The sequence below is a fragment of the Erpetoichthys calabaricus genome, chromosome 8, assembly GCF_900747795.2.
Source record: "Erpetoichthys calabaricus chromosome 8, fErpCal1.3, whole genome shotgun sequence".
In the NCBI taxonomy this organism is placed as follows: Eukaryota; Metazoa; Chordata; class Cladistia; order Polypteriformes; family Polypteridae; genus Erpetoichthys; species Erpetoichthys calabaricus.
Window position 1 is genome coordinate 159,862,564 of NC_041401.2, and position 25,059 is coordinate 159,887,622.

General features: G+C 42.2%; 1 protein-coding gene across 1 annotated transcript in view; it reads right to left on the bottom strand.

Annotated features, from left to right (window-relative positions):
- Positions 1–25,059, bottom strand: part of srm (spermidine synthase) — a 66,357-nt gene that overhangs the window by 20,837 nt on the left and 20,461 nt on the right. Inside the window, exons 2-4 of the mRNA XM_028807666.2 lie at positions 14,481–14,601; positions 11,200–11,292; positions 8,126–8,279 (exon numbers count right to left, since the gene is read on the bottom strand). Coding sequence (XP_028663499.1) covers positions 8,126–8,279; positions 11,200–11,292; positions 14,481–14,601 — 368 coding nt within the window. The remainder of the gene's footprint in view (positions 1–8,125; positions 8,280–11,199; positions 11,293–14,480; positions 14,602–25,059) is intronic.

The following is a 25,059-nucleotide window of genomic DNA, read 5'->3' on the forward strand; positions in this document are numbered from 1 at the left end:
TTGTGAGGCTGGTTCACCTCTGTAAAAGACTTGTGTTTGTAACTGGCACAACAGTAATAAAGTTTCTGCTACTTGAAAAACCTGCTGATACATTCATACACTGTGGACCACCGGGACGTGTACAGTCGCCCTAACCTGACACAGGCAGGCAGCACACAGGTTCACCACACAACAAGCCTTTATTTACAGCCGGGGAAGCGTTTGTTCTTCGCTCCCCCAAAGTACAGCACAGTCCATACAGCACCACAACACAGTCCTTCCTTCCGCTGCCAATTCTCAGTCATTCTGCTTCCACTCCTCCCTTGCAAGCTTTATCCTTCTTCATCCCAACTGTGACTATTCAAAGGGAGTGAGGCAGCTCCTTTTAAGCAAGTCCTTGGAGTATTCCAGGTGGCTCATTAATCGGACCCAGAATCATTCCCAGGTGTGGCGAGAGCCCAATGTAGGGCTCTGTAGCTCCCACTGGCAGCCCCATGGTACCCAACAGTGCTGTGCCAAACTCCAACTCCCAGCATAAGCTGTGGGAATCCATGGTGCTACAGCCACCCAGGATATCTGCCCTCCAGCATCCCAGGGAAGGTATTGCCTTGTCAATGCTCTCTCTACCTCGGCCCTTCCATACAGTTGGCGTCTCGGTCAGGTAATGGCTGTGGCCGCCCGTCACAATAATATATATATATATATATATATATATATATATATAATAATAATAATATATATAAATATATATATACAGTGCATCTGGAAAGTATTCACAGCGCATCACTTTTTCCACATTTTGTTATGTTACAGCTTTATTCCAAAATGGATTAAATTCACTTTTTTCCTCAGAATTCTACACACAACACCCCATAATGACAATGTGAAAAAAGTTTACTTGAGATTTTTGCAAATTTATCAAAAATAAAAAAAATTGAGAAAGCACATGTACAGTACATAAGTATTCACAGCCTTTGCCATGAAGCTCAGAACTGAGCTCAGGTGCATTCTGTTTCCCCTGATCATCCTTGAGATGTTTCTGCAGCTTAATTGGTCTACCTGTGGTAAATTCAGTTGATTGGACATGATTTGGAAAGGCGCACACCTGTCCATATAAGGTCCCACAGTTGACAGTTCATGTCGGAGCACAAACCAAGCATGAAGTCTAAGGAATTGTCTGTAGATCTCCGAGACAGGATTGTCTCGAGGCACAAATCTGGGGAAGGTTACAGAAAAATTTCTGCTGCTTTGAAGGTCCCAATGAGCACAGTGGCCTCCATCATCCGTAAGTGGAAGAAGTTCGAAACCACCAGGAATATTCCTAGAGCTGGCCGGCCATCTAAACTGAGCGATCGGGGGAGAAGGGCCTTAGTCAGGGAGGTGACCAAGAACCTGATGGTCACTCTGTCAGAGCTTCAGAGGTCCTCTGTAGAGAGAGGAGAACCTTCCAGAAGGACAACCATCTCTGCAGCAATCCACCAATCAGGCCTGTATGGTAGAGCGGCCAGACGGAAGCCACTCCTTAGTAAAAGGCACATGGCAGCCCGCCTGGAGTTTGCCAAAAGGCACCTGAAGACTCTCAGACCATGAGAAAGAAAATTCTCTGGTCTGATAAGACAAAGACTGAACTCTTTGGTGTGATTGCCAGGCATCACGTTTGGAGGAAACCAGGCACCGCTCATCACCAGGTCAATACCATCCCTACAGTGGAGCATGGTGGTGGCAGCATCATGCTGTGGGGATGCTTTTCAGTGGCAGGAACTGGGAGACTAGTCAGGATAAAGGGAAAGATGACTGCAGCAATGTACAAAGACATCCTGGATGAAAACCTGCTCCAGAGCGCTCTTGACTCAGACTGGGGCGACAGTTCATCTTTCAGCAGGACAAACGACCCTAAGCACACAGCCAAGATATCAAAGGAGTGGCTTCAGGACAACTCTGTGAATGTCCTTGAGTGGCCCAGCCAGAGCCCAGACTTGAATCTGATTGAATATCTCTGGAGAGATCTGAAAATGGCTGTGCACTGACGCTGATGGAGCTTGAGAGGTGCTGCAAAGAGGAATGGGCGAAACTGGCCAATAATAGGTGTGCCAAGCTTGTGGCATCATATTCAAAAAGACTTGAGGCTGTAATTGCTGCCAAAGGTACATCGAAAAAGTATTGAGCAAAGGCTGTGAATACTTATGTACATGTGATTTCTCAGTTTTTTTATTTTTAATAAATTTGCAAAAACCTCAAGTAAACTTTTTTCACGTTGTCATTATGGGGTGTTGTGTGTAGAATTCTGAGGAAAAAAATGAACTTAATCCATTTTGGAATAAGGCTGTAACATAACAAAATGTGGAAAACGTGATGCACTGTGAATACTTTCCGGATGCACTGTATATACATACATACATACATACATACAGTGGAACCTCAGGTCATGGCCATAATTCGTTCAAAAACTCTGGTCGCAACCCAATTTGGTCGCGACCCAAAGTGATTTCCCCCATAGGATTGTATGTAAATACAATTAATCTGTTCCGGACCGTACAAGCTGTATGTAAATATATATGTTTTTTTAAAAGATTTTTAAGCACAAAAATACTTAATTTTATCATAGAATGCACAGTGTAATAGTAAACTAAATGTAAAAACATTGAACAACACTGAGAAAATCTTGAACAGAGAAAACTAACATTGCAATAGTTCACGCTACAGCCTTACAAACCGCTCTCTGTAAACACTTTATTTAATGAGTTTTAAGCACGGGGGAAAAAAATGAACATTTGAAAAATCCATCATTTATACAAAAACTAACCAGAAACAACCAAGAAAACTAACCTTGCACGAGTCGAGTTCTGGCATGAAGGAAGTGAGGAGGAACTGGGTGGAGAGGAGATTACAGCTTTGAGGTAAAGTCCCTCTGCGCAATGCACGTCTGACTGAGAACAATGTACTGTACAGGGAGAGACTGAACACATGCATAAATCATCGGTGCGTACGAACCGGAAGGGAAACCGGCTTGTTTGTCACCCGACTGTGTGGTCGTGAACAGATGCAAAAGTTTGGCGAACTTTTTGGTCGTAACTCGATTTGTACGTGTTCCGAGACACATGTGACCCGAGGTTATACATATATACTGTACATACACACAGCTCAAAAAAAATTTAAGGAACACTTTTCAATCAATGGATAGCATCAAGTCAATGAAACTTCTGGAATATTGATTTGGTCAGTTAAGTAGCAGAGGTGGTTGTTAATCAGTTTCAGCTGTTTTGGTGTTAATGAAATTAACAACAGGTGCGCTAGAGGGGCAACAATGAGATGACCCCCGAAACAGGAATGGTTTAACAGGTGGAGGCCACCGACATTTTTCCCAACTGATTTTTTTACTAGTTTTGTATTTGACTATGGTCAGTGTCACTACTGGTAGCATGAGGTGATACCTGGACCCTACAGAGGTTGCACAAGTGGTCCAACTTCTCCCGGATGGCACATCAATACGTGCCATTGCCAGAAGGTTTGCTGCGTCTCCCAGCACAGTCTCAAGTTCATGGAGGAGATTCCAGGAGACAGGCAGTCACTGTAAGAGAGCTGGACAAGGCTGTAGAAGGACCTTAACCCATCAGCAGGACCGGTATCTGCTCCTTTGGGCAAGGAGGAACAGGATGAGCACTGCTACAGCCCTACACAATGATCTCCAGCAGGCCACTAGTGTGAATGTCACTGACCAAACAATCAGAAACAGACTTCATGAGGGTGGCCTGAGGGCCTGATGCCCTCCAGTTGCCCCTGTGTTCACTACCCTGCACTGTGGAGCTTGATTGATATAATACCAGAATTTGCAGGTCCACCACTGGTGCTCTGTGCTTTTCACAGATGAGAGCAGGTTCACCCTGAGCACATGTGACAGACGTGGAAGGGTCTGGAGAAGCAGTGGAGAACGTCATGCTACCTGTAACATTGTTCAGCATGACTGGTTTGGTGGTGGGTCAGTGATGTCTGGGGAGGCATATCCATGGAGGGAAGCACAGACCTCTACAGCCTAGACAACGGCACCTTGACTGCCATTAGGTATGGTGCGGTGGGTCCTGGGTTCCTCCTGGTGCATGACAATGCCCGGCTTCATGTGGCAAGAGTATGGAGGCAGTTCCTGGAGGATGAAGGAACTGATGCCATCGACTGGTCCCCATACTCGCCTGACCTAAATCCAATAGAACAACTCTGGGACGTTAGGTTTCAGTCATCTGACGCCGCCAGGTTGCACCTCATACTGTCCAGGAGCTCAGTGATGCCCTGGTTCAGAACTGGGAGGAGATCCACCAGGAAACCATCTGTTGTCTCATTAGGAGCATGCCCCAATGTTGTCAGGCATGCATACAAGCACGTGGGGGCCATACAAACTACTCAGTACGATTTTTAGTTGCTGCAAAGGAATTTCGGGAAAATGGACTAGCCTGCTGCATCATTTTTTCACTTTGAATTTCGGGGAGTCTTTGAATTCAGCTCTCTGTAGGTTGAGAATTTTCATTTCCATGAAACCATATAGCATCCGTTCGTTCCTAACACATTACCCAGTCCATATCAGTATAGATATCCAGCATTATTATTTTTTTCCCCCCATTGCCCAAAACTTAATATAGGCACCAGCCTTTGGGGGGGAAAAAGAGGAAGAACTCAGGGGTATCACAACTACAGGAGCTGTTAAGTGACATTGCGGCCTAACAGTATAAAATTATATGGAATGCCACAACCCCAAAAAAGAATCCATGACGTCAAGAGTTTAAAGGTAAATACCTGCTAGTAGAAGGAGAAGCCTAGGGTAAGTGAGTTTGAAGTAAAACTCTAAAGACAGAAGAGAAAAGGTTTGCAGGTATTGGAGAACCCACAAGGTGGTAAGGCAACAATAATTGCTTTTTCTTTAGAGCAACAACACTGAGGGAGCCACCTCATTTGAAAGGAAGGACAAAGGAAATGCTACACAAACAGAAAAACTGAGGGTCTTTTTAGGATCATCAAATATCTTAGGGATGCTAGTAAATAGTCGAGTCCACAGTGTACATTGACCAGACTGCAATAGACTAACATCAGGTCAATTTATAACCATTATCAAGCCACACACCTAACAGTATGTTTTCTGATAGTTGGAGTACAGTAAACCCCCAAGAAGTCGCAGTTCAGAGTTCACGGCCTCAGTCATGCACCGAGTTTTCCTTAGAACCTATCTAATAATTGTTAGCAGAAACCACAAATATTCACTGCAATTTTTATGGCTTTTCGTGGAAATACTGTACTGGAGAACTCTTCTTGGGATGGCGAAAGTAGCCAATAGAATTTGAAACTGCAACTCCCAGCAGTGGCTCCGATTGGTCTTCTGCCGAGTCTGCTGGGGGTCAAATGATGTCAGCGCGGCTTTTAAAAAGGGGGCCAGTGACCAAATGCAAAAAAAAAGTTTTTGTAATTTGTGTTTCAAGTTCCTGTCTGTCTGCCTTCTGTTGGGTTACCTCTGCTTATTAGTTTTGTCCTGGATCGTTTCGTTATTGGCGTCTGAATTGTCTGCCTGTGTACATGAGGACTGTAAGTGGATTCATGGCCATCCTGCAAAGAAAGGAGCACTCTTCACCATTTCAGGAACTAGCGGTAGGACTACCTTTACATTCCCATTCAACGTGTGTATCTCTGGACTATCTATTTTTATCATTACATTTCATCCATTGCCGTTTTTCATGATTTACTGCGTGTTTTCTTTGTGCTTTGTTGTATTTAATGTGTAATTACCGTAAGGGGAACAGGGGTGGTATCACTGTTTTCATTACATTCTTTATTTGTTGTTTGATTACCGGTTTGCTTTGTTTTTGTCTCTGTTTGTGAGTGCGTGCGGGTCAGGCCAAGGCTGGGTGCGTCCCTGGAATCTCCACCATAAAAATAAATCACTGTATTCTCGATGGTGTGAATCTTAGCGGCACTGGACCGCTACAGTGTTATTCATTTCTCCTTGCTGCTGATTGACTGTGATACATCTCCAGCTGAGTATTCTTGTATTTTCCGTTTTGTTCCTCTGAACCCTTAAACCACCACAACTGGCTATAGTCGTTTCCCAGTGCCATTTGCGAGCACGCAGGAGCTGATCAGTCAGTGCTGTACATTCGTTGAGCAGCCAGGTCATGACCACAGCCATCCCCTTGTGAGCAGGGGGGCTGAACGCACTTCTAGAAGACATAGACACTCCTCAAAAAAACCCTCTTAAAAAAACACTGATAGACTACCTTCACATTGCTCCCTTACTTGCGGCTGCTTTGTCGCGTGATATGCTTCTCGTGTGCCGCTACGCTTACTTAAAAGCCTGAACAGCACATGTCCTTTTTGGCTGATTGCTTTGTTCCTCTCTCCTCCCCCAGACATCCTCTGCTCCTGTTGCGGGTTCCGCTCCCGTTGTGCTCCCCTATGATGTTTGCCTATTCTTTCAAACGAGAACTAACTGCATACTGAGCTCATTTTACTTCTGAGACATGTTTGTTTGAAGTGTATGAATAAAGTTTCTGTCTCTAAAATCTCCTGTGTTTCTGTGCCTGTGACCCAAGCATGACATCCTGCAGCCTCACTGTCCCTGTGACTGAGCTGCTGCACTATAGCCTGCCAGCATCAGTGCTTACCTGTGTGCTTGCATGCAGCCAGTTCAAGTGCAGTTGGCTCAGTGATTTCATCCATGGCGTCAGTTACACCTTGTACATATTGTTCCAGTATTTTTTTTTTTAAATAACTTTACACACTGCTAATGAACTGTAAAAACTATCAAGTGTTGCAGTAATTGTGATGCTCTTTGTATGAAAAAAAATGACGTATTCCATTAAAATTTCACTTTTCTTTGTAAATTGTGACGTTTACTTAAAGTGCAGCAAAAAAGTATTTGGTGTCTAGGGATGCATTAACCCCCAAGTATGTGACAGTTTAAGGCTTAAAGCCCCAAGATGCTGTCGAAACACCCTGCACCTTCTAAGGCTTCTGGCAATGAAAACGCACTTGCATGAATTGCAGTACATATAGCGGCAACATCGGTATTTTACATTCTTTTTTTAGGTAATGTATTAAGCTGAGTTTGAAATTAAATTAAAGTGTTTTGGGGGCATATTTAGGGTTTAAACTATAAAAATAGGCATTTTTTTCACCCACATCCAAAATTTGTGGTTTCACACAATTCGCGGGTATTCTAGGAAAGGAGCCCCCGCGAAATTTGGGGGTGTACTGTATACCTAAATATGAGAAGGAACTCCATGTTCACTCAAGAAAATTCCAAAAAGATGACACATTTGCCAGTACAACATTTCTACTTAACGGTAATTGCAACCTAGATACAGACCATTTTCAAAATTCCCAAACAAGGTAAATTCAGTCATTTAAGACAGTTTAAATACTCAAACAGTAGTTAAAACGTTCTAAAAAGCTATTTGGTTAAACAGCAGGAGTCGATTATCACCTGGCAACATAACAAAACTGTTGTTTTATAAACCAGGCAATGAATGTGACTTACTGTCATAACATTAACTACTCCATTGACCTTCATATAATTTATGTTTATTTTCTTTTTTTAATCATCATTTTTGTAATTTGTGAATAGTCAAATGCTTATTTTAATTATATTTTTTCTGTTAATTCATTATGTAGTTTCTATGTATGGGACATTGTTCTTCTATGTTCTTATAGTTTGTGGGTAGGACTGCCAAGGGACATAAAGATACTTCTGGGGCTGAATTCTATACAAGCCAGATTTTTCATTTCTTTCCATCTTAGAGACATATTTTGACATATTTGGTATACTTGTCCTCACAGGTGGCGCAGTGGTAGTGCTGCTGCTTTGCAGTAAGGAGACAGTGGAAGGTTTGCTTCCCGGTTCCTCCCTGTGTGCATAGCGCTTTGAGTACTGAGAAAAGCGCTATATAAATGTAATGAATTATTATTATTATTTTTACTTTGTGAATTTTGAACTTTGAAAGCATGTTCCTCATTTTGCAGCCTTGACACTTCTGAAGCCTCTCATTTGCTTATGGTCAGGCTCTACTTGGAGTGAGATCTATTTTCGGCAGACAAGTTAGGATTCAGAGTCCTTCTGAAGGCCTTATTCATTTCAACATTTTGTTGTGCTAGAATCACAACTACTTCTTACCAACAGGGTCAGATGAGTCTGTGATGATGACATCAAAGGCATCCTGGTTCTGTTTCATAAATTCAAAGCCATCACCAACATTCAAGGTCAGTTTAGGACTGAAAAAGCCCTTGGCCATTTCCGGTAAGAACTTCTTGGATACATTGATCACATCCTGAAAAACAAAGTAACAAGAAGCAAGTGCTGTCAATGGAAATAGGCAATTTCCTCTATTCATCATTACTCTATGTTTCCTTGCAGTTCACTGCAACACCAATAAACTCTACTGCTTACTCGTCAGATATATTTTCTCCTTGTCCAGTGTATGATATTAAAACTGCATTCAGGGCTGTAAATGGTCCTCCAACTTACAAGGAAAGCTTGGGGACTGGTGCCAGGACTGGCACTCCAGCCACTGTAAAAACGTCATACAGATCCAAAATGGCATGTAAGACTTGTTTCTGCTCTCCACAGGAGTAGCTCTGTTGCATCTGCCCAAATGAAGGCTATTTGTTTTATGAAGGGGAAGGGAGAACTAGTTTGGGGCTGAGGCATTATCCACTACATGGAAGCACTTGGGCCCTAACTTGAGGCAGCCCATCTGGGTAGGCTCGTTAAACGTTTTGCCTCTCCAGCATGATGTCCATCTTCCTCTGCTGTCAGAAGAGTATTGTAAACTCTGCATTTCATTTATGGCACACTCTGAGGTACGCAGACCTTGGACTACCCAGATCTCTGTAAGGAGGTACACTTTTTATTGGTCAGGTCGCTCTGAAGGCTGTCAGACTCAGGTAGTAGCTATTGCTGTGGTGGATCGGCTCCTTCTGATGGTGTCCAATTTCACTCTTTTCAAAGAGTGGATTATGAGACTCCGGTTAAGGCAGTCTCTGAGTGCCTTGCCGGTTGTCTCAGTGTACACTATAACCACCGAGTGAAGTTGTGAGAAGAATGTCTCCCTCACTGAGACATCATTTACCATGGTCGATGGGTGCCTGTAAGATGACACTCCATTGGTCATGGGTGACTTCAATGCGACCACTGGCACGGATGGGGCTGGTTATGAGGATTGTTTTGGGTCTAGCGACTGGGGCGAAAGTGGTTCCATGTTCCTCGCCTTTTTGTTGTACAGGTGGTGGACCAGCTGAGGGTTGGGAAGGCTGGGGGGATCTGTGGCATCTGTGGTGAACTTTTAAGGCTGTCCTCCTGGCATTGCAAGCATTCTTTGCTTCCATTTGGGAGACTGGCATCATCCCAGATAACTGGAAAACGAGACTTCTTGTCCCCATCTGGGAAGGGAAGGGTGATTGCCTGGATTGCGGCAACTACAGGGGGATAACACTGCTCTCGGTGTTGGATAAGGTCTTTGCTAGGGTCATTCTCAACAGGATCTGTGGTCACTTGCTCAGCTACCAGCAACCGGAGCAGTCTGGTTTTACACCTAAAAAGTCTACCATCGACTGCATCCTGGTGCTGAAGGTCCTTATGAAGCGCAAACACAAATATCAGCAGAGTTTCATTGTAGCCTTTGTTGATTTTTGCAAAGTGCTTGACTAAGTTGATTGAGTTGCCCTGTTGGACATTCTGAGACTTTGCAGAATCCCCTCAAAGTTGCTGGATGTCACGGCTGGCCTGCACACTGGTACTGCGAGTGCTGTGCAGAGTGCAGGCAGAACCTTTGTGTTTTTCCCCCACTTGATTCTGGGGTTCGTCAGTTGTGTGTTCTTGTTCGTACCTTGTTCAGTACCTGTATGGACTGGGTGTTGGGCAGGGTAGTGGGGTCCCAGCAGCTGTGGGGCATCTGTTGGTGAATAAAGACTCACTGATCTTCACTTTGCCAACAATGCTGTGGAGTCAACAGAGGTTCTGATTGGGGCTCTTGAGACTAAGCTTATGAGTGCCCTGGATAAAAACCAAGATCCAAGCCTTTAAAGACCGCTTGGGCAGAGACATCAGCACTGTATCTGTCTGCAGAGAGAGTGTCAACCACATCCAGAGGTTTACTTATCACGGCATAGACATTCAGGTGTCTGGTAACTCTTCCTATAAGTCTGTAGACAGAATGGAAGAGCATGGGGGTCACAAGGTTGTTGGAAAGGGGTGTGTGGTGCTCCTGATATCTTTCCAAAAAGATGAAGGTCCTGTTTTGCTATATGGTTGTGAAATATGAACACTATCCTATGAGCTGAGACGAAGACTGGACTCCTTCAGTACTGTATCTCTTCAGAATCTTTGGATACCAATGGTTTCACTGTGTCGAATGAGTAGTTGCTCATGTGTCCCAAATGAGGCACATTACTTGCATTGTGGGGGAGCATCACTTATGGCACTATGGACATGTGACACGATTCCCGAGGGTGATCCAGCTTGCAGGATCCTAATTGTTGAGGACCCAAACGGCTCAACCAGGCCAAGGGACGCCCATTTAACACCTGGCTGTGGCAGATAGATTATTATTTCCGGAGGGTGGGACTGGACCATATGTTTGCCTGGGGGATTACCAACCGGGATTCTGAGTTGTTTCGTTGTGTGGTGGGTGCAGCAACGCACTGTACCAGTGCCTGCTCCCTGACCTAACCTGTACTTGACATAGCCGACTAGTGGTATATACTGTTCACCCCCACTGGTTAAATAAAGCTGATATTCATAGGTTGTGGCTAATGTCATATAAATATTTTTAAAGAGGTAACAGTAGCATATACTTCAACTCTCCATTCTCGCCTATTGTAGGCCAAGTTTGCTTCATCTTAATACTCCATAAACACAAACTTATCAAAATGAGGACATATGTAACATTATCCATTAAAGTGAATAAGTATTGTTCAAGAAGAACTACCATTTAAATGTTTCAGCATTAGACAGAAGCACCAGGAAACTGTAGTTTTAACTCTAAGAAACAACTATGTTAATGAAAATGATTTTACACTATGGCTTCAAGAGGCAAGATATCAGAGACTAAGACTTAAATAACTGATGCATTATCATACTCAAACAGCTTAAAAACAAAAGGCTCAGAAGAGAAAGCGTGTGGGAGAAAATTTTTTTTTTTTTTTTAGAAATGTCTGCAAACACACTTCTTTGTAGCCCACGAAGCTCACCTCATCGATCTCACATTGTACAACTGACTCTACTGAACGGTGCTTGATGACTTCCCTCAGCACTCCACCATCTCCACCTCCGATGATCAACACCTAGGAAGCAGGAAAGATTATGTTCCCCTTTATCACATCTCGGGCATTTAGACTAAATCAAATATTCAAGGCACCAATATATAATATGCATATACAGTGCATCTGGAAAGTATTCACAGCGCATCACTTTTTCCACATTTTGTTATGTTACAGCCTTATTCCAAAATGGATTAAATTCATTTTTTTTCCTCAGAATTCTACATACAACACCCCATAATGACAACATGAAAAAAGTTTACTTGAGGTTTTTGCAAATTTATTAAAAATAAAAAAAGGCTGTAACATAACAAAATGTGGAAAAAGTGATGCGCTGTGAATACTTTCTGGATGCACTTTATAATGTACTGTACTTATGTGTATACATTACACACAGTATATTACACATTAGTTCCAATAGTATCCCAAAACATTTTTCATTTTTTATTGTCTCAGATTCTAAACTTGCTGATCACTTTTCTAGCTGATCTATGAAACAGTGTACATCATGTTGTGTCTGATATGGATGTGAGCAACACTGAAGCACCACCAGGAACAGTCCCATTTCCTTTTCGCTTTATACTTCAGACAATAAATGTAACAGAATGTCATGTCATTTGCAGAAATTCTCAGATGATTCTGCACGTATGGGGTGCATTGAGAAGGGGGAATGAGGCAGAATATAGCATTCAGGTGGAACACTTTAACTTGGTGCATAAGAAATGGTCTTCAACGTAACTCAAGAAACTGGTTATTGACTTTAGTCATACCCACGATCCTCTTTGCTTGGCTATTGTTCAGGGAGTAGATATAGAGATGGTGCACTCCTACAAGTACTTTGGTGTCCATATCAATGAGGAGTCAAAGAGATCTTCTAACACAGAACAGCTATATAAGAAAGGGCAGAGTAGGCTCTTTTTTATTTGGAGTTTCTGTTCCTTTCATGCAGGTAATGTCATCCTTCAAATGTTCTACAACTCGGTGATGACCAGTGAGGTGTTCTACACTGCAGTGAGCAGGGCAGTTAACATCACTTCTAGAGAAGCCCACCAAATCAACAAACTAATTAAAAGGGTATGCTCAGTTAGGGGATGCACTCTGGACCCCCTGGAGGTAGTAGCAAAGGATAGAATTAAAACAAAACCGAGTGCCTTTATGAACAATGTTGCACATACTCTCTCACCAAGTAATACACTAACACCGAGTAGTTTCAGGCAGCGAATTATTCAGCAGAGGTGTGTCAAGGAGAGGTACTGTGGCTCCTTTACACAAACGGTAATACACCTATATAACAACTCACGGTGACTGTAACTACCAAATCAGGTTTTTCCTTTCTTTTTAAAATTTCTTCCTTTTCAGTGATTCTGATGTGTGTTGAAACCATAGTGTGTGTGTGTGTGTGGGTGCATTTATCTGTATATCTATTTATTTACTTATGTAATGAGCTTTGGTAAAAAGCCAAATATCCCCCTGGGGACAAAGTTCTAACTATGGTAAATTAAAAGGAACAAATTAAAATTATTTCAACAATTTTTAAAAAAGAAAAAAAAAATTGAGATTTAAAATGTATTCATATTCTTTACTAAATAAACACTAGACTATGCTGATGTGCAGTGTATTGCCGTACCAACTTGCAACATTGGATGGATCACCTAGTCTCAATTAATTTAGCAGTATAAATAGTCCCTCACTCACCAAAGTCAAACAGTATGGTAGAGACATTCTAGAAAACAAATCAAAATGAAGACAAAAATTGCATTTCCAAAAAGTCAAGGATATAATTAAAGAACAAAAGGCACTGAACGCGCATTGGAGATCAGTGCAGTCCATCACACAGAAGTGGACTAAATGTGAAACTATAACCAATATGCATAAGTCAGGCCACTCTTCTATAATTTAGCCAGTCACAAAAAGAATTGTACTTGTCAGAGAGGGTACTGTGACACCATCTGTTACTGAGTTGCAGGAGTCAGTGATTGTGATTAGAGAAAATGTTCACAACTCAGCAAATGTAAGATGCTGCACAAAATGGGCCTTTATGAAAGAGCAGAAAGAAAGAGTCCCTTGCACGTTGAAAGAAAAAATGCAAAATGTCACAAGAAAGATTCTTCAGAGATTTCTGTGGCAGCAAAGTCTTCTGGTCTGATAAGACTAAATTGGAACTTTTTGGATTTAACATTAAGTGGTATGTGTGGTTTAAAACTAACAGTGCACATCAGCCAGGTAACGCTATCTTGACTGTAAAATGATGCTTTTTAGGAGGAGGGAATGGCAATCTGGTCAGGATTGGCAGGAAGATGAATGCTGTACACTACGAACAGATTTTAGAAGAAAACTGGTCTCCTTTGTCAGAAAGCTTAAAATGGGAAGGAAGTTTGTTATTCAACAGGACAGTGACCTAAAGTACACTGTCAGGGCAACAGTGGACTGGCTTAAAGTGAATCAAACATCTGTGGCAGAACCTAAAAGGTGATGTCCACCAAAACTCTCCAACTAACCTGGCACAGCTTGACAAGTTTTGCAGGAAAGAACGGGCATATCTTGCTCCATTACAAAGAGTAAAATTAAGAGAAACTTTCCTAAAAGGGCTACTTGCTGTAATGGCTGTGATGGAAGGTTCAAACAAAGTACTGAATGGAGTAAAGAATACTTACAAGCTGTTAACGTTTCATTTTTTTGAACTGAACTTTCACTTTTAAAGTTTTTTTTTTTTCTTCAGGAAACTCTATGAAAAGGGAGTCTTATTTATAAATAAACATTTCCATTCAAACTGTTCAGAATCCCAGGTTATAATCATTATTGATGTGAAAAAGGCTTCAAATTATGAGAATTAAAATATTTCCTCAGTAAACTATTCTAGCATGTAAATGACAACAACTCCCATCAGTAGTTAAGTGTCCTGAGCTGGTCAGCCAATTCAGACAGGATTCAGAAAAATGTGTCTGCCAAAAATTCAAATTTCTTGTGGTGTACCTTTACCTGGAAGTATGCTTTCTCTTATACCCCACATAAACAAATGAGCAGGGAATTTTTTTGGGGGTCTAAAAACCACTACACCTGCCATTTTTTAACCTGATTCTATTACTTAGAATTGAAGCAGATCTTTAAACCTATTTCAATTAAAATAATCAAAATTTCCTACTCACGTTTTATTTGTAATCTAAACAGAACATCAGCACATATTTGCTACTGAATAGTATATCCAGCTGTACCTTCTTTGGGTTAGGATGGCTGCAGAGAGGAAGGTTTGCAATCATTTCTTGGTAAGAGAACTCATCCCTTTCTGTGCACTGGATCACTCCATCCAACACCAAGACGTTGCCATATGTCTTGCTACAAGAAATAAATGTTTGCTGTTAAAAAAAAAAATCTTTTTAAACTGTTCAGGTTCCTGAATCAAAACCTAATTTTTGCTGCACATTTTAAAGGACAAATCCGAGTAAAGTGACTAAAAGCAGGCTGGTACATTCACTCAGTTATGCACATAAAGCCTGAGAAAAGCAAATGAAAATAAGAAGCTTTAATCACTGTATCAAAAATGGACAATCTTGGTCCTGCAAGGATGTATTTCTCAAAAGGTTTTAGTAAACGTCAATGTGACAGTTTTTACCTTGAGTCTGTAATTGAACCTAATATGCAGTTCTCCTGGTTTACCTGTTCATATTGTCCTGCCCTCTGCCTCAAGCGCCCTGTCTGAGTCGACAGTCAGATAAACTCCCTTCCAATGACCACACAGACAAGAGTTTTCTGTTTGCTTTCTTTACTGAAGCCAGTTGGAATAGGGTAAAACTACAAATAAATCGTAAATACAATAATGTGAGAATTACTTATTCTTTACAAACATATAAAAAATAAATAAATAACTTCACTTGAATGACACGTTATCTATGCGCACTGGCAAAGCTGTCAAAGTCTGAAAAAGGTACGCTCACAAGTACTTTTATAGTGCAGTGAAAAACTTATAACAGCGGAAAGTTGCTAGAACCTTTAAAATACGTCTTTAAATAATAACAGATTCACAAACATGCATCAAAAACAGAGAATCAAACTTCTATAAACATTTCTACATACCGACAATGCCTTTTAAGCCAAACTGAATGTTCAAAGCAGGAAGTGAGACAAACATGTGCTCTGTTTTGTTTTGACTCTCTGGGGCACAGCTTTATGACATCATCGCCCAGCGACAGCACTAGATGGTGCTAATCTTAAGCCTCTCCTGGTTCAACCCTTAACTAGAACAGCACACTCCCCGCCTGGTATCCCATAGGATTCCACTATTTTGTTTTTTCCTCTTCTGTTCCCAAATCCTTTGAAGGAAGAAGCAAGACAATCTCATTAACAGGCCTAAGAAACATCTTGGCCCCACCTGATTTATTGACTCGGACTTGCACTTTATGGACCCTCCCATCCTTACTAGGGTATACTTCAGTTATAATTCCTAAAGGCCAGTCATTCCTCTTAGTTTGAGAGTCTTTCAAAAGGACCACACTTCCAAGCGTAAGATCTGGACGGTTAATTTGCCATTTCTTACGGAACTGAAGGGTAGATAAATACTGCTTGCGCCACCTATCCCAGAAGGTATTAGCAAGGCTCTGTACCCTACGCCATTGCTGCTTGTACAAGTCAGATTCTCCAAATTCCCCAACTGGAAGAGGAAAAGAACCCATTTTCTGAGTAAGGATTGTGGCAGGTGTGAGAATGAATGGATCCGAAGGGTCAGCTGACACAGGCACCAGCGGTCTATTGTTCACAATAACAGTGACCTCAGCAAGAAAAGTGGTAAGTACCTCATGTGTTAATTTGGAAGACCTCATTTGTTCAAACATTGAATCTAAAATCCTCCGTGTGATACCAATCATTCTCTCCCATACACCTCCCATATGAGACGAATGAGGAGTATTGAATGTCCAAGTGCAACCATGATCTGCAAGAAATTTCTGCACAGCCATTCCATCAGAATTGGAGGGAATTCCTAGTTCCTTGCAGGCACCAATGAAGTTGGTTCCTCTGTCCGAACGAATGTGCTTCACTGGACCTCGAATCGCCAGAAACCTCCTCAAGGCATTAATGAAACTGGAAGAGTCTAGGGATTCAATGACCTCGATATGAATAGCTCTGACACTTAGACAGGTGAAAAGAACAGCCCACCTTTTACTCTCACCGTGGTTGCTTCTTGTTCGTTGTGCTGATATAGTCCAAGGCCCAAACACATCTAATCCAACATGTGTAAAGGGAGGCTCCATGCTGAGTCTATCCGGTGGAAGGTTTGCCATCTTCTGTACTTCAAAGGACCCTCTGAGTTTACGGCAGATAACACACTTAAAGATAAGGCTAGAAACACATCGCTTGACACCTACTATCCAGTAGCCACCTGACCGGATTGCTCCTTCTGTAAAGTGACGTCCTTGGTGTTGTGTCTGCTCATGGAAGTAACGCACTAATAGGGTTGCTACATGATGTCGTCCCGGCACAATAAGTGGCCTTTTCTCATTAAGCTCTAGACCTGCCTCTATGACTCGACCTCCAACTCTCAACAGGCCATTTTGATCGATAAAGGGATCCAGAGTCCAAAGTGGACTTTTCTTTGAGAGCCTTCTATGTGATTTGAGACACTCAATCTCATCAGCGTAGGTTTCCTTTTGAACTGTACGAATAACAACTGCTGCACTTTGAGCTAGTATGTCCGGTGTTAGCAGTGACTCACGATAATCCCATCTCCTACAGATCTCAGCAGGTTTATTTTGAGCTTGCTTAAAGTGACGAACAAATTGAATTAGATTACCCATAGCTCTGGTTAGATAAATCCAGCTAGAAAAATGGTTGAAGCGTTGAGACCCCAAACATGCAGATTCTGCCGTGCGACATACTGTAACTAATGGTCGGACTTCTGAATCTTGAGCTGGATTGACAAGTTCAAATGTCTCTTGCACAGGAGGCACGATTTCAGGTCGAGATAAGAATTCCGGTCCAGTAAACCAAATTGTATCCTTTAAGCTGGCAGCAGATATAGGTCGTGTTGCAATGTCCGCAGGGTTATGCTTTGTATGCACATAATGCCACTGATCTGGAAGCGAACTTCTCCGGATTCTTTGGACTCGATTATTCACGTAAACATAAAACCTCCGCTTTTCATTATGAATATATCCCAACACCACCTTGCTGTCAGTGTAGAAGGTAACTGCATCAAACTTAATATCTATTTCTGCTATGATGGTTTCTGCCATTTGCACTGCCATAACCGCCGCACAAAGCTCCAGTCGTGGTATAGTATGTTCAGGACGCGGGGCTAATCTTGCTTTGCCAGAGATGAACCCCACATGATAGTTTCCATTGGTGTCTGTGGCCTTCACATATGCGACTGCACCAACTACCCCTTCAGAAGCATCCGAGAAGACACAGAGCTCTACAAACTTTGCTTCAGACAGTGATATAGGTGAATATGGTCTTGGAATTTGAAGAGACTGCAATTCTTGTAGAGAAAGTCTCCACGTCTCCCACAGCTCCTCCTTTTCAGGTGCCAATGGTGCATCCCAATCAGATGACTCCTTAATAAATTCCCTTAGAAGAGCTTTGCCTTGGATTGTTACTGGAGCAACAAACCCAAGTGGATCATACAAACTATTTACAACAGAGAGAACTCCTCGTCGTGTGAACGGTTTTCTTTCTTTATGAACTTGAAAGATGAAGCAATCTGAATTCAAGTCCCAAAGTAGTCCAAGGCTATGTTGTATAGGTATGGTTCCTGTTGACAAATCTAGGTCCTTTAGGGTGCTGGCATGGTCCTCAGGTGGAAAGGCTTCCATAACTTCTCTACTGTTGGACAACAACTTGTGAAGCCTGAGATTAGAGCAAGCTAACATTTCCTGAGTTCGTTTGAGCAGGTCGATTGCTGCTGCTGCAGTAGGCAAGGACTTCAGTCCATCATCCATATAGAAATCCTGCTCTACAAACTTTCTGGCATCTTCACCAAACTCAAGTTGACCTTTCTGTGCTGCTCGTCTGAGGCAGTAAATAGCGACAGCTGGGGATGGGCTATTTCCAAATACATGCACTTTCATGCGAAAATCAAGTACATCATTCTCAGGATCATTACCTTTGAACCAAAGGAATCTCAAAAAGTTGCGATGATCTGGGTGAACCATAAAGCAATGGAACATTTGCTGTATGTCCACAGTAAAGGCAACGAGATCCCTTCGAAACCGAAGGAGGACTCCAATGAGATTGTTGTTGAGATCTGGACCCGTTAGAAGCACCTGGTTTAATGATAGACCTTTGAATTGGGCACTTGAGTCAAAAACTACTCGGATCTGAGAAGGCTTCTTGGGATGGCAAACACCGAAACAAGGTAGGTACCAGCATTGCTCTCCAGGTTTTATCTGAGGGGCCACCTCTGCGTGATCATTTTGAAACATCTTCTCCATGAAGGCAACAAAATGAGTTTTCATTTCAGGACTCTTTCTAAAGGAGTGTTGTAGTGACTTTAAACGCTGTACTGCCATAGACCTGTTATCAGGAAGACGTGGCCGTGGAACCTTGAATGGCAATGGAGCTACCCAGCTATTTTCTTCATTCTGAAAGACACTCTGATTCATAATCTTTAAAAACTGTGTATCTTCAATAGAATAAGCTACCTTGTCATCGTCCCTTGTTCTTTGGAATAAGTCTTGATCTAAGATCATCTGCACTTCTTCAGCAGAGCAGACCTTACGATGAAGGATGGACAGTGGCAGCTTACAGTCACAGAATCTCTCTTTAACAATGCAGTGGTTGGGGCAGGGCCTAAAGAATGAAGGTCGGCCATTCTCTAAGATGTTAGTGCAGTATGCCCTTACTGTGTCCGGTTTGTGAACATCTCCAATACAGACATCTCCCACGATCACCCAACCAAGATCCAACTTCTGTGCATATGGAGCGTTATGTGGTCCATTTACTTGCTTACGTACTTTATGGAGCCTAATGACATCTCTACCTAATAGAAGCATAATAGGGGCTTGTAGGTGGAGCTCTGGTATCCACTTCGCCAGGTGTCTCAAGTGTGGGTGGTTTAGCGCTACTTCTGGGGTTGGAATTTCAGATCGATTATTTGGAATGTCATTGCACTCAATCATTATTGGTAGCGAAAGAATGATACTTCCATCTATTGACTCAATTTGGAAGCCGTGTGCCTGCCTACCTTGTGATTCAACAGTTCCAGCGCATGTCTTCAAGGTGTATGAAGAAATGGATCCCGATATGCCGAAGAGATCAAAGAACTCTGACCTTACAAGGGACCTGTTGCTCTGATCATCCAATACTGCATAGAGGAAAACAGCTTCCTGTGAGCGACCCTCCGGACTCACTTTTACAAGGCAGATCTTGGAACATGAGCGTCTTGGTTGATTCTCTCTACAAACCCTAGTACAAGCAGAAGTAATGTAGGCTTCACTAGGACTATCATTTTTCTCCCCACCATACTGTGGTGTGGTAGTTTGTGACATAGACAACCATGGAGCTGGTCCTGGATGCAGTGCTGAGATGTGACCCTCACTTTCACACTCTGTGCACTTGGTGGCATCATTACAGTTCTTAGCCACATGAACTGCAGACTTGCAGCATTTGTAACAAATCCCATGTTGCTTTAAGAAAGCCTTCCTTTCTTCAAGGGGCTTCTCCCTAAATCCACGGCACTTAGGAAGGGGGTGAGGTTTGTTATGGAGTGGGCACTGTTTTGCTGGATCTGCTTTAGTCTTTGTTGAAAGTTCAGCAGGTGTGCTTTGAGAAGAGACCTCTGTTTTATGAACTGCAACGACTTTCTGAGAATTGTGCTTTTGTGTCTGTCTAATCTGTCCCCATGGCTCATCATGAGCTGCTGAAACAATGAAGCTTGGATCATTCCGCATCCTTGCTTGTTGACTTACAAAATTCACAAAGAAACTGAATGGTGGGTAAGACACTCCATGATTTTCTTTATATCTAGAGCCAGTGGTGAGCCACTTCTCTTGCAGATAGAATGGCAACTTCTGTACTAGTGGGTTGATTCCACGAGGTGTGTCAAGATAAGAAAGACCCGACAGATCACCATCAGCCTTGGCAGCTTGAAGTTCCATGAGCAAGTCTCCGAATTCTCTCAGTCTGCGATTATCTTTATTTGAAATCTTTGGGAAACTCTCTAGCCTCTTGAATAAGGAACTCTCAATAACTTCTGGAGAACCATAGCATTCACGCAGTCTGTCCCATACGATTCTGAGCCCTTGTTGTGGATGATTTATATAAACAGCTCTTATCCGCTTGATAAGTACTGCCGACTCACTGCCTAGCCACTTCACCAGCAAATCCATTTCCTCACTAGCTGTAAGGTTAAGGCCTCTGATGGCATTCAGGAATGATGCCCTCCAAGCTCTATAATTCTCAGGTTGATCATTAAACTGAATAAGACCAGTAGATATAAGTTCACGTCGGGCAAGAAACCTGACAAAGTCCGACATATTTGTATTCTCATCTGGATGTGCCTGATGTGGTCTTGTGTAGCTGTGAGCAATAGCCTGGGGTTGAGTGTTGTTCTTATTTGCTAGCCCAAGTGTCGCACTGTTGTTGTAACCATTCAAAGGAGCTTGATCTGTAAAATGTGGCTTTTGCAGCACCTTGGGCACATAGACATTACTGATGCTGGTTTGTTGTGCGAAGTCTTCATTCACGACTGGGACCCCAGTAGAACACGCTGTACTCTCCATAGGAAGAAAATATCGCTCAGAAAGGCTGGCACCTTGTAAAACAGGATCTAGCTCTGTGAATTCATGCTCCTCTTTATTATTCTGATGTATAAAGTCAACAGTAGATTCATGTTGAGGTGCTGAATGGCTGTTGTAAGGATCATCAAAGTATGGACCACTAAGCACAGGCATAGGAAGGGCGTCTGTAAAGACGGCATGCTCTTCTATGTATTCATTTGTGCGCCGCACTGGATCTTCTGTTGGCAGCTCTATTTTTTTATAACTGCTTCGATCTACTTGCTCCATAACAGTTTCTAAAGCATCAGCTTTTGCCTCTGCAGCTGCTGCTCTCTTCTCTAATTGCAACGATTCTAGAGACGCGTTAACATGCGCTTGCTTTATTTTAAGCTCAATCTCCTTTTTAGCGAACGCTGCTTCAGCTTTAGCGGCCTGAGCTTCTGCTCGAGCAAGAGCGATAGCCATACTGGCAGATGAACTGCGAGATTGAGATGACGTAGATGATGCCTTCGATCTTGTTTTCTTAGATCCACCTTTAGAGTGTACGTCTGTCATTATAACTTTGAAAGCGATTGCTTGCGTTTAATTGCTGAATTGCTAGCTCCCCGCCGTAGCTCTAAAAACATCCGTAAATTGGCTTGCTTGAAGGTGTCGTTTTACTGTCCTGCCCTCTGCCTCAAGCGCCCTGCCTGAGTCGACAGTCAGATAAACTCCCTTCCAATGACCACACAGACAAGAGTTTTCTGTTTGCTTTCTTTACTGAAGCCAGTTGGAATAGGGTAAAACTACAAATAAATCGTAAATACAATAATGTGAGAATTACTTATTCTTTACAAACATATAAAAAATAAATAAATAACTTCACTTGAATGACACGTTATCTATGCGCACTGGCAAAGCTGTCAAAGTCTGAAAAAGGTACGCTCACAAGTACTTTTATAGTGCAGTGAAAAACTTATAACAGCGGAAAGTTGCTAGAACCTTTAAAATACGTCTTTAAATAATAACAGATTCACAAACATGCATCAAAAACAGAGAATCAAACTTCTATAAACATTTCTACATACCGACAATGCCTTTTAAGCCAAACTGAATGTTCAAAGCAGGAAGTGAGACAAACATGTGCTCTCTGTTTTGTTTTGACTCTCTGGGGCACAGCTTTATGACATCATCGCCCAGCGACAGGCTGTTCCTCAAGTATAGGAATGTTTAATTTCACCACTAGATGGTGCTAATCTTAAGCCTCTCCTGGTTCAACCCTTAACTAGAACAGCACACATATATTTAAAAGAACCTGAAATGGTGAATTTAGCACACCCAGTGCAGATCTGTGCAATTTATTATACCAATATAATGGATGTATACAGACTAAAAGTTGATGTAAAGCAGGTCATTGATACTGGTCTATCAGACCATTTTCTTCTACTATTTAATATAGAAATAATGATAGAAAACATTCATGAGAAGCGTATTGTTAAAAAACGCTTCTTTGACTCATCAGCAGCTTTAAAACTTACAAACATTCTAAGCAATCAGTCCGTTTATAGTGCCAACTATAATAGCGAGGATAATGTAAATAGTAAGGTGGAAAGATTTAATACTAAAGTGAGAGCTAATGTTGATGTAGTTGCACCTGAAAAGACAGTTAAAAAATCTTCTAGCATTGTTATACCATGGAAGACCCAAAGAGTGTCTGAATTAAAGAGAACATGCCATAGAGCTGAGTGTAAATGGAGGAAAACTAAACTAACTATCCACTATGAAATATTGAAGGTTAAAATAACAGAATACAATAACACAGTCCGTCTTGAGAGGCGCTGCTATTTCTCGAAGATTATAAATAACGATGCTAGTAATCCCAGAGTCTAATTCTCTACGATTGATTGTCTGCTAAACCCCGGTAATGCAAAGGAATGCCTCCAAAATACTTCCACTAAAAGCTGTGAGGCTATTGCTGTATTTTTCAATCAAAAAATTAATGATATTAGAAATAACATAGTATATCTCCCCAACACGGATCCTCCTAAGCCCCAGTATTCCGTTATAAACAAATTAAATTCTTTCACCAGGATAGATTTACATAGAATAATTTCTCAACTGAAACCCTCCACCAGCGTTCTTGACCCAATACCAACAAGTTTTTTCAAAGAAGTATCAGGCATGCTAATTGATAATATTCTTGACATAGTAAATTCATCATTAGATACGGGGGTCTTCCCAGACTGTCTTAAGACTGCTGTAGTTAAACCCCTACTCAAGAAAAATAACCTTAACCCCTCTGCTTTTGAAAATTTTAGACCCATCTCTAAACTGCCTTTCTTACGTAAAATTCTAGAGAAGGCAGTCGTTATGCAGTTTTTAATGACCACCTCAATAAACATGCTATTCTTGATAAATTTCAGTCAGGTTTTAGAACAAATCACAGCACAGAAACTGCACTCGTTAAAGTAGTAAATGACTTGTGCGTAAATGCTGACAGAGGCCATTTATCTGTTCTCATCCTCCTAGATCTGAGTGCTGCATTTGACACCATTGATCATAATATTCTTAGAAGTCGCCTTATGTTCCACAAGGCTCTATCCTGGGTCTGCTGCTCTTCTCAATCTACATGCTTTTGTTAGGTCATATTATCTCAGGGCACAACGTGAGCTACCACAGCTATGCTGATGACACACACCTGTATTTATCAATAGCACCTGATGACCCCGATTCTCTTGATTCACTAACACAATGTCTTACTTGAATTTCTGAATGGATGAATACTAATTTTCTCAAGCTAAATAAAGAGAAAACTGAAATTTTAGTGATTGGCAATAATGGATACAATGAGGTTATCAGAAATAAACTCGATGCATTAGGATTAAAAGTCAAGACGGAGGTTAAAAAAAAATAAAAATAAAATAAAATAAAAACTTAGGGGTAACTGTTGACTGTAACCTTAATTTTAAAACGAATATTCATCAGACCACTAGGACAGCATCTTTTCACTTAAGAAACATAGCAAAAGTTAGACCTCATATCCACATTACTAACCGAGAATGGTAAACCGGATGGACGCAGGGACATCCGGCCATGGGCCGTGGACGCAAAAGACGTACTGCGCAGGCGCCCCACAAATCACACCCCCCCCCTCCAAGCAACCCCCCCTTCCAAGCAAACGCAGGGACGTCCGGCCATGGGCCGTGGACGCAAAAGACGTACTATGCAGGCGCCCCACAAATCACACCCCCCCCCCCCCCCCAAGCAACGGGAACCGGATGGAATGCAACGTAAAATAAGAATGAGGAGCCGCGACCACAGAAAAAAGGAGTCAGACGCCGGCGCCATACACAGCGCCGCACGAAGCCCATTGCACACGAAACGGGACACACACAAAGAGGAGGATTCAACAAGCCCCTAGCACACAAAACAAAAGAAGCCGTGAACGCCACACAAAGCCCATTGGACACGAAATGGGACAGACTACGGACATAGCACACGAAACGTTCACAATAACGACGATTCAGACCCACCAACACACTAACATAAATAAGAAATGACACACAAAGCCCCATTTCTGAAGGAACCGTCCGTATTAAACATACGTCATCTCAACACGTTCACACTACGCAGCATAGGTGGATCTCATTACAATGAGGCACTATTGACCGTTCAACCGCAGAAAAGGCTCCATATTAACAGTGAGTGCGATCCTCCTTATTACTTATCCATATTTCTCACGCTGAAGAACAAACAAGTCATGAATTCACGATCACGGGTATAAAACGATACGGCTCGGATAACGGGACCAAACACACGAACCCGCATGAAAAAACAAAATACACGTCGGCGCCTACAACGCGCTTCTGAAACTCCGGAAGAACAAATGTCTCGGCTCCAAAAACGCAAAGCTCAACTAACACAGTTACAGAGACGAGCCCAAATGGACACACACAATGAACGTAGACGCATGCAACGCGCGTCTCAAAGTGCTGCATCGAAACAGGCATGGGTTCAAAACGAAACACCTCGCGTCTCAGACATACAAAAACGGCAGCGAAGACACAACATAAATAAACGCAGACGTCTACAACGCGCATCTGAA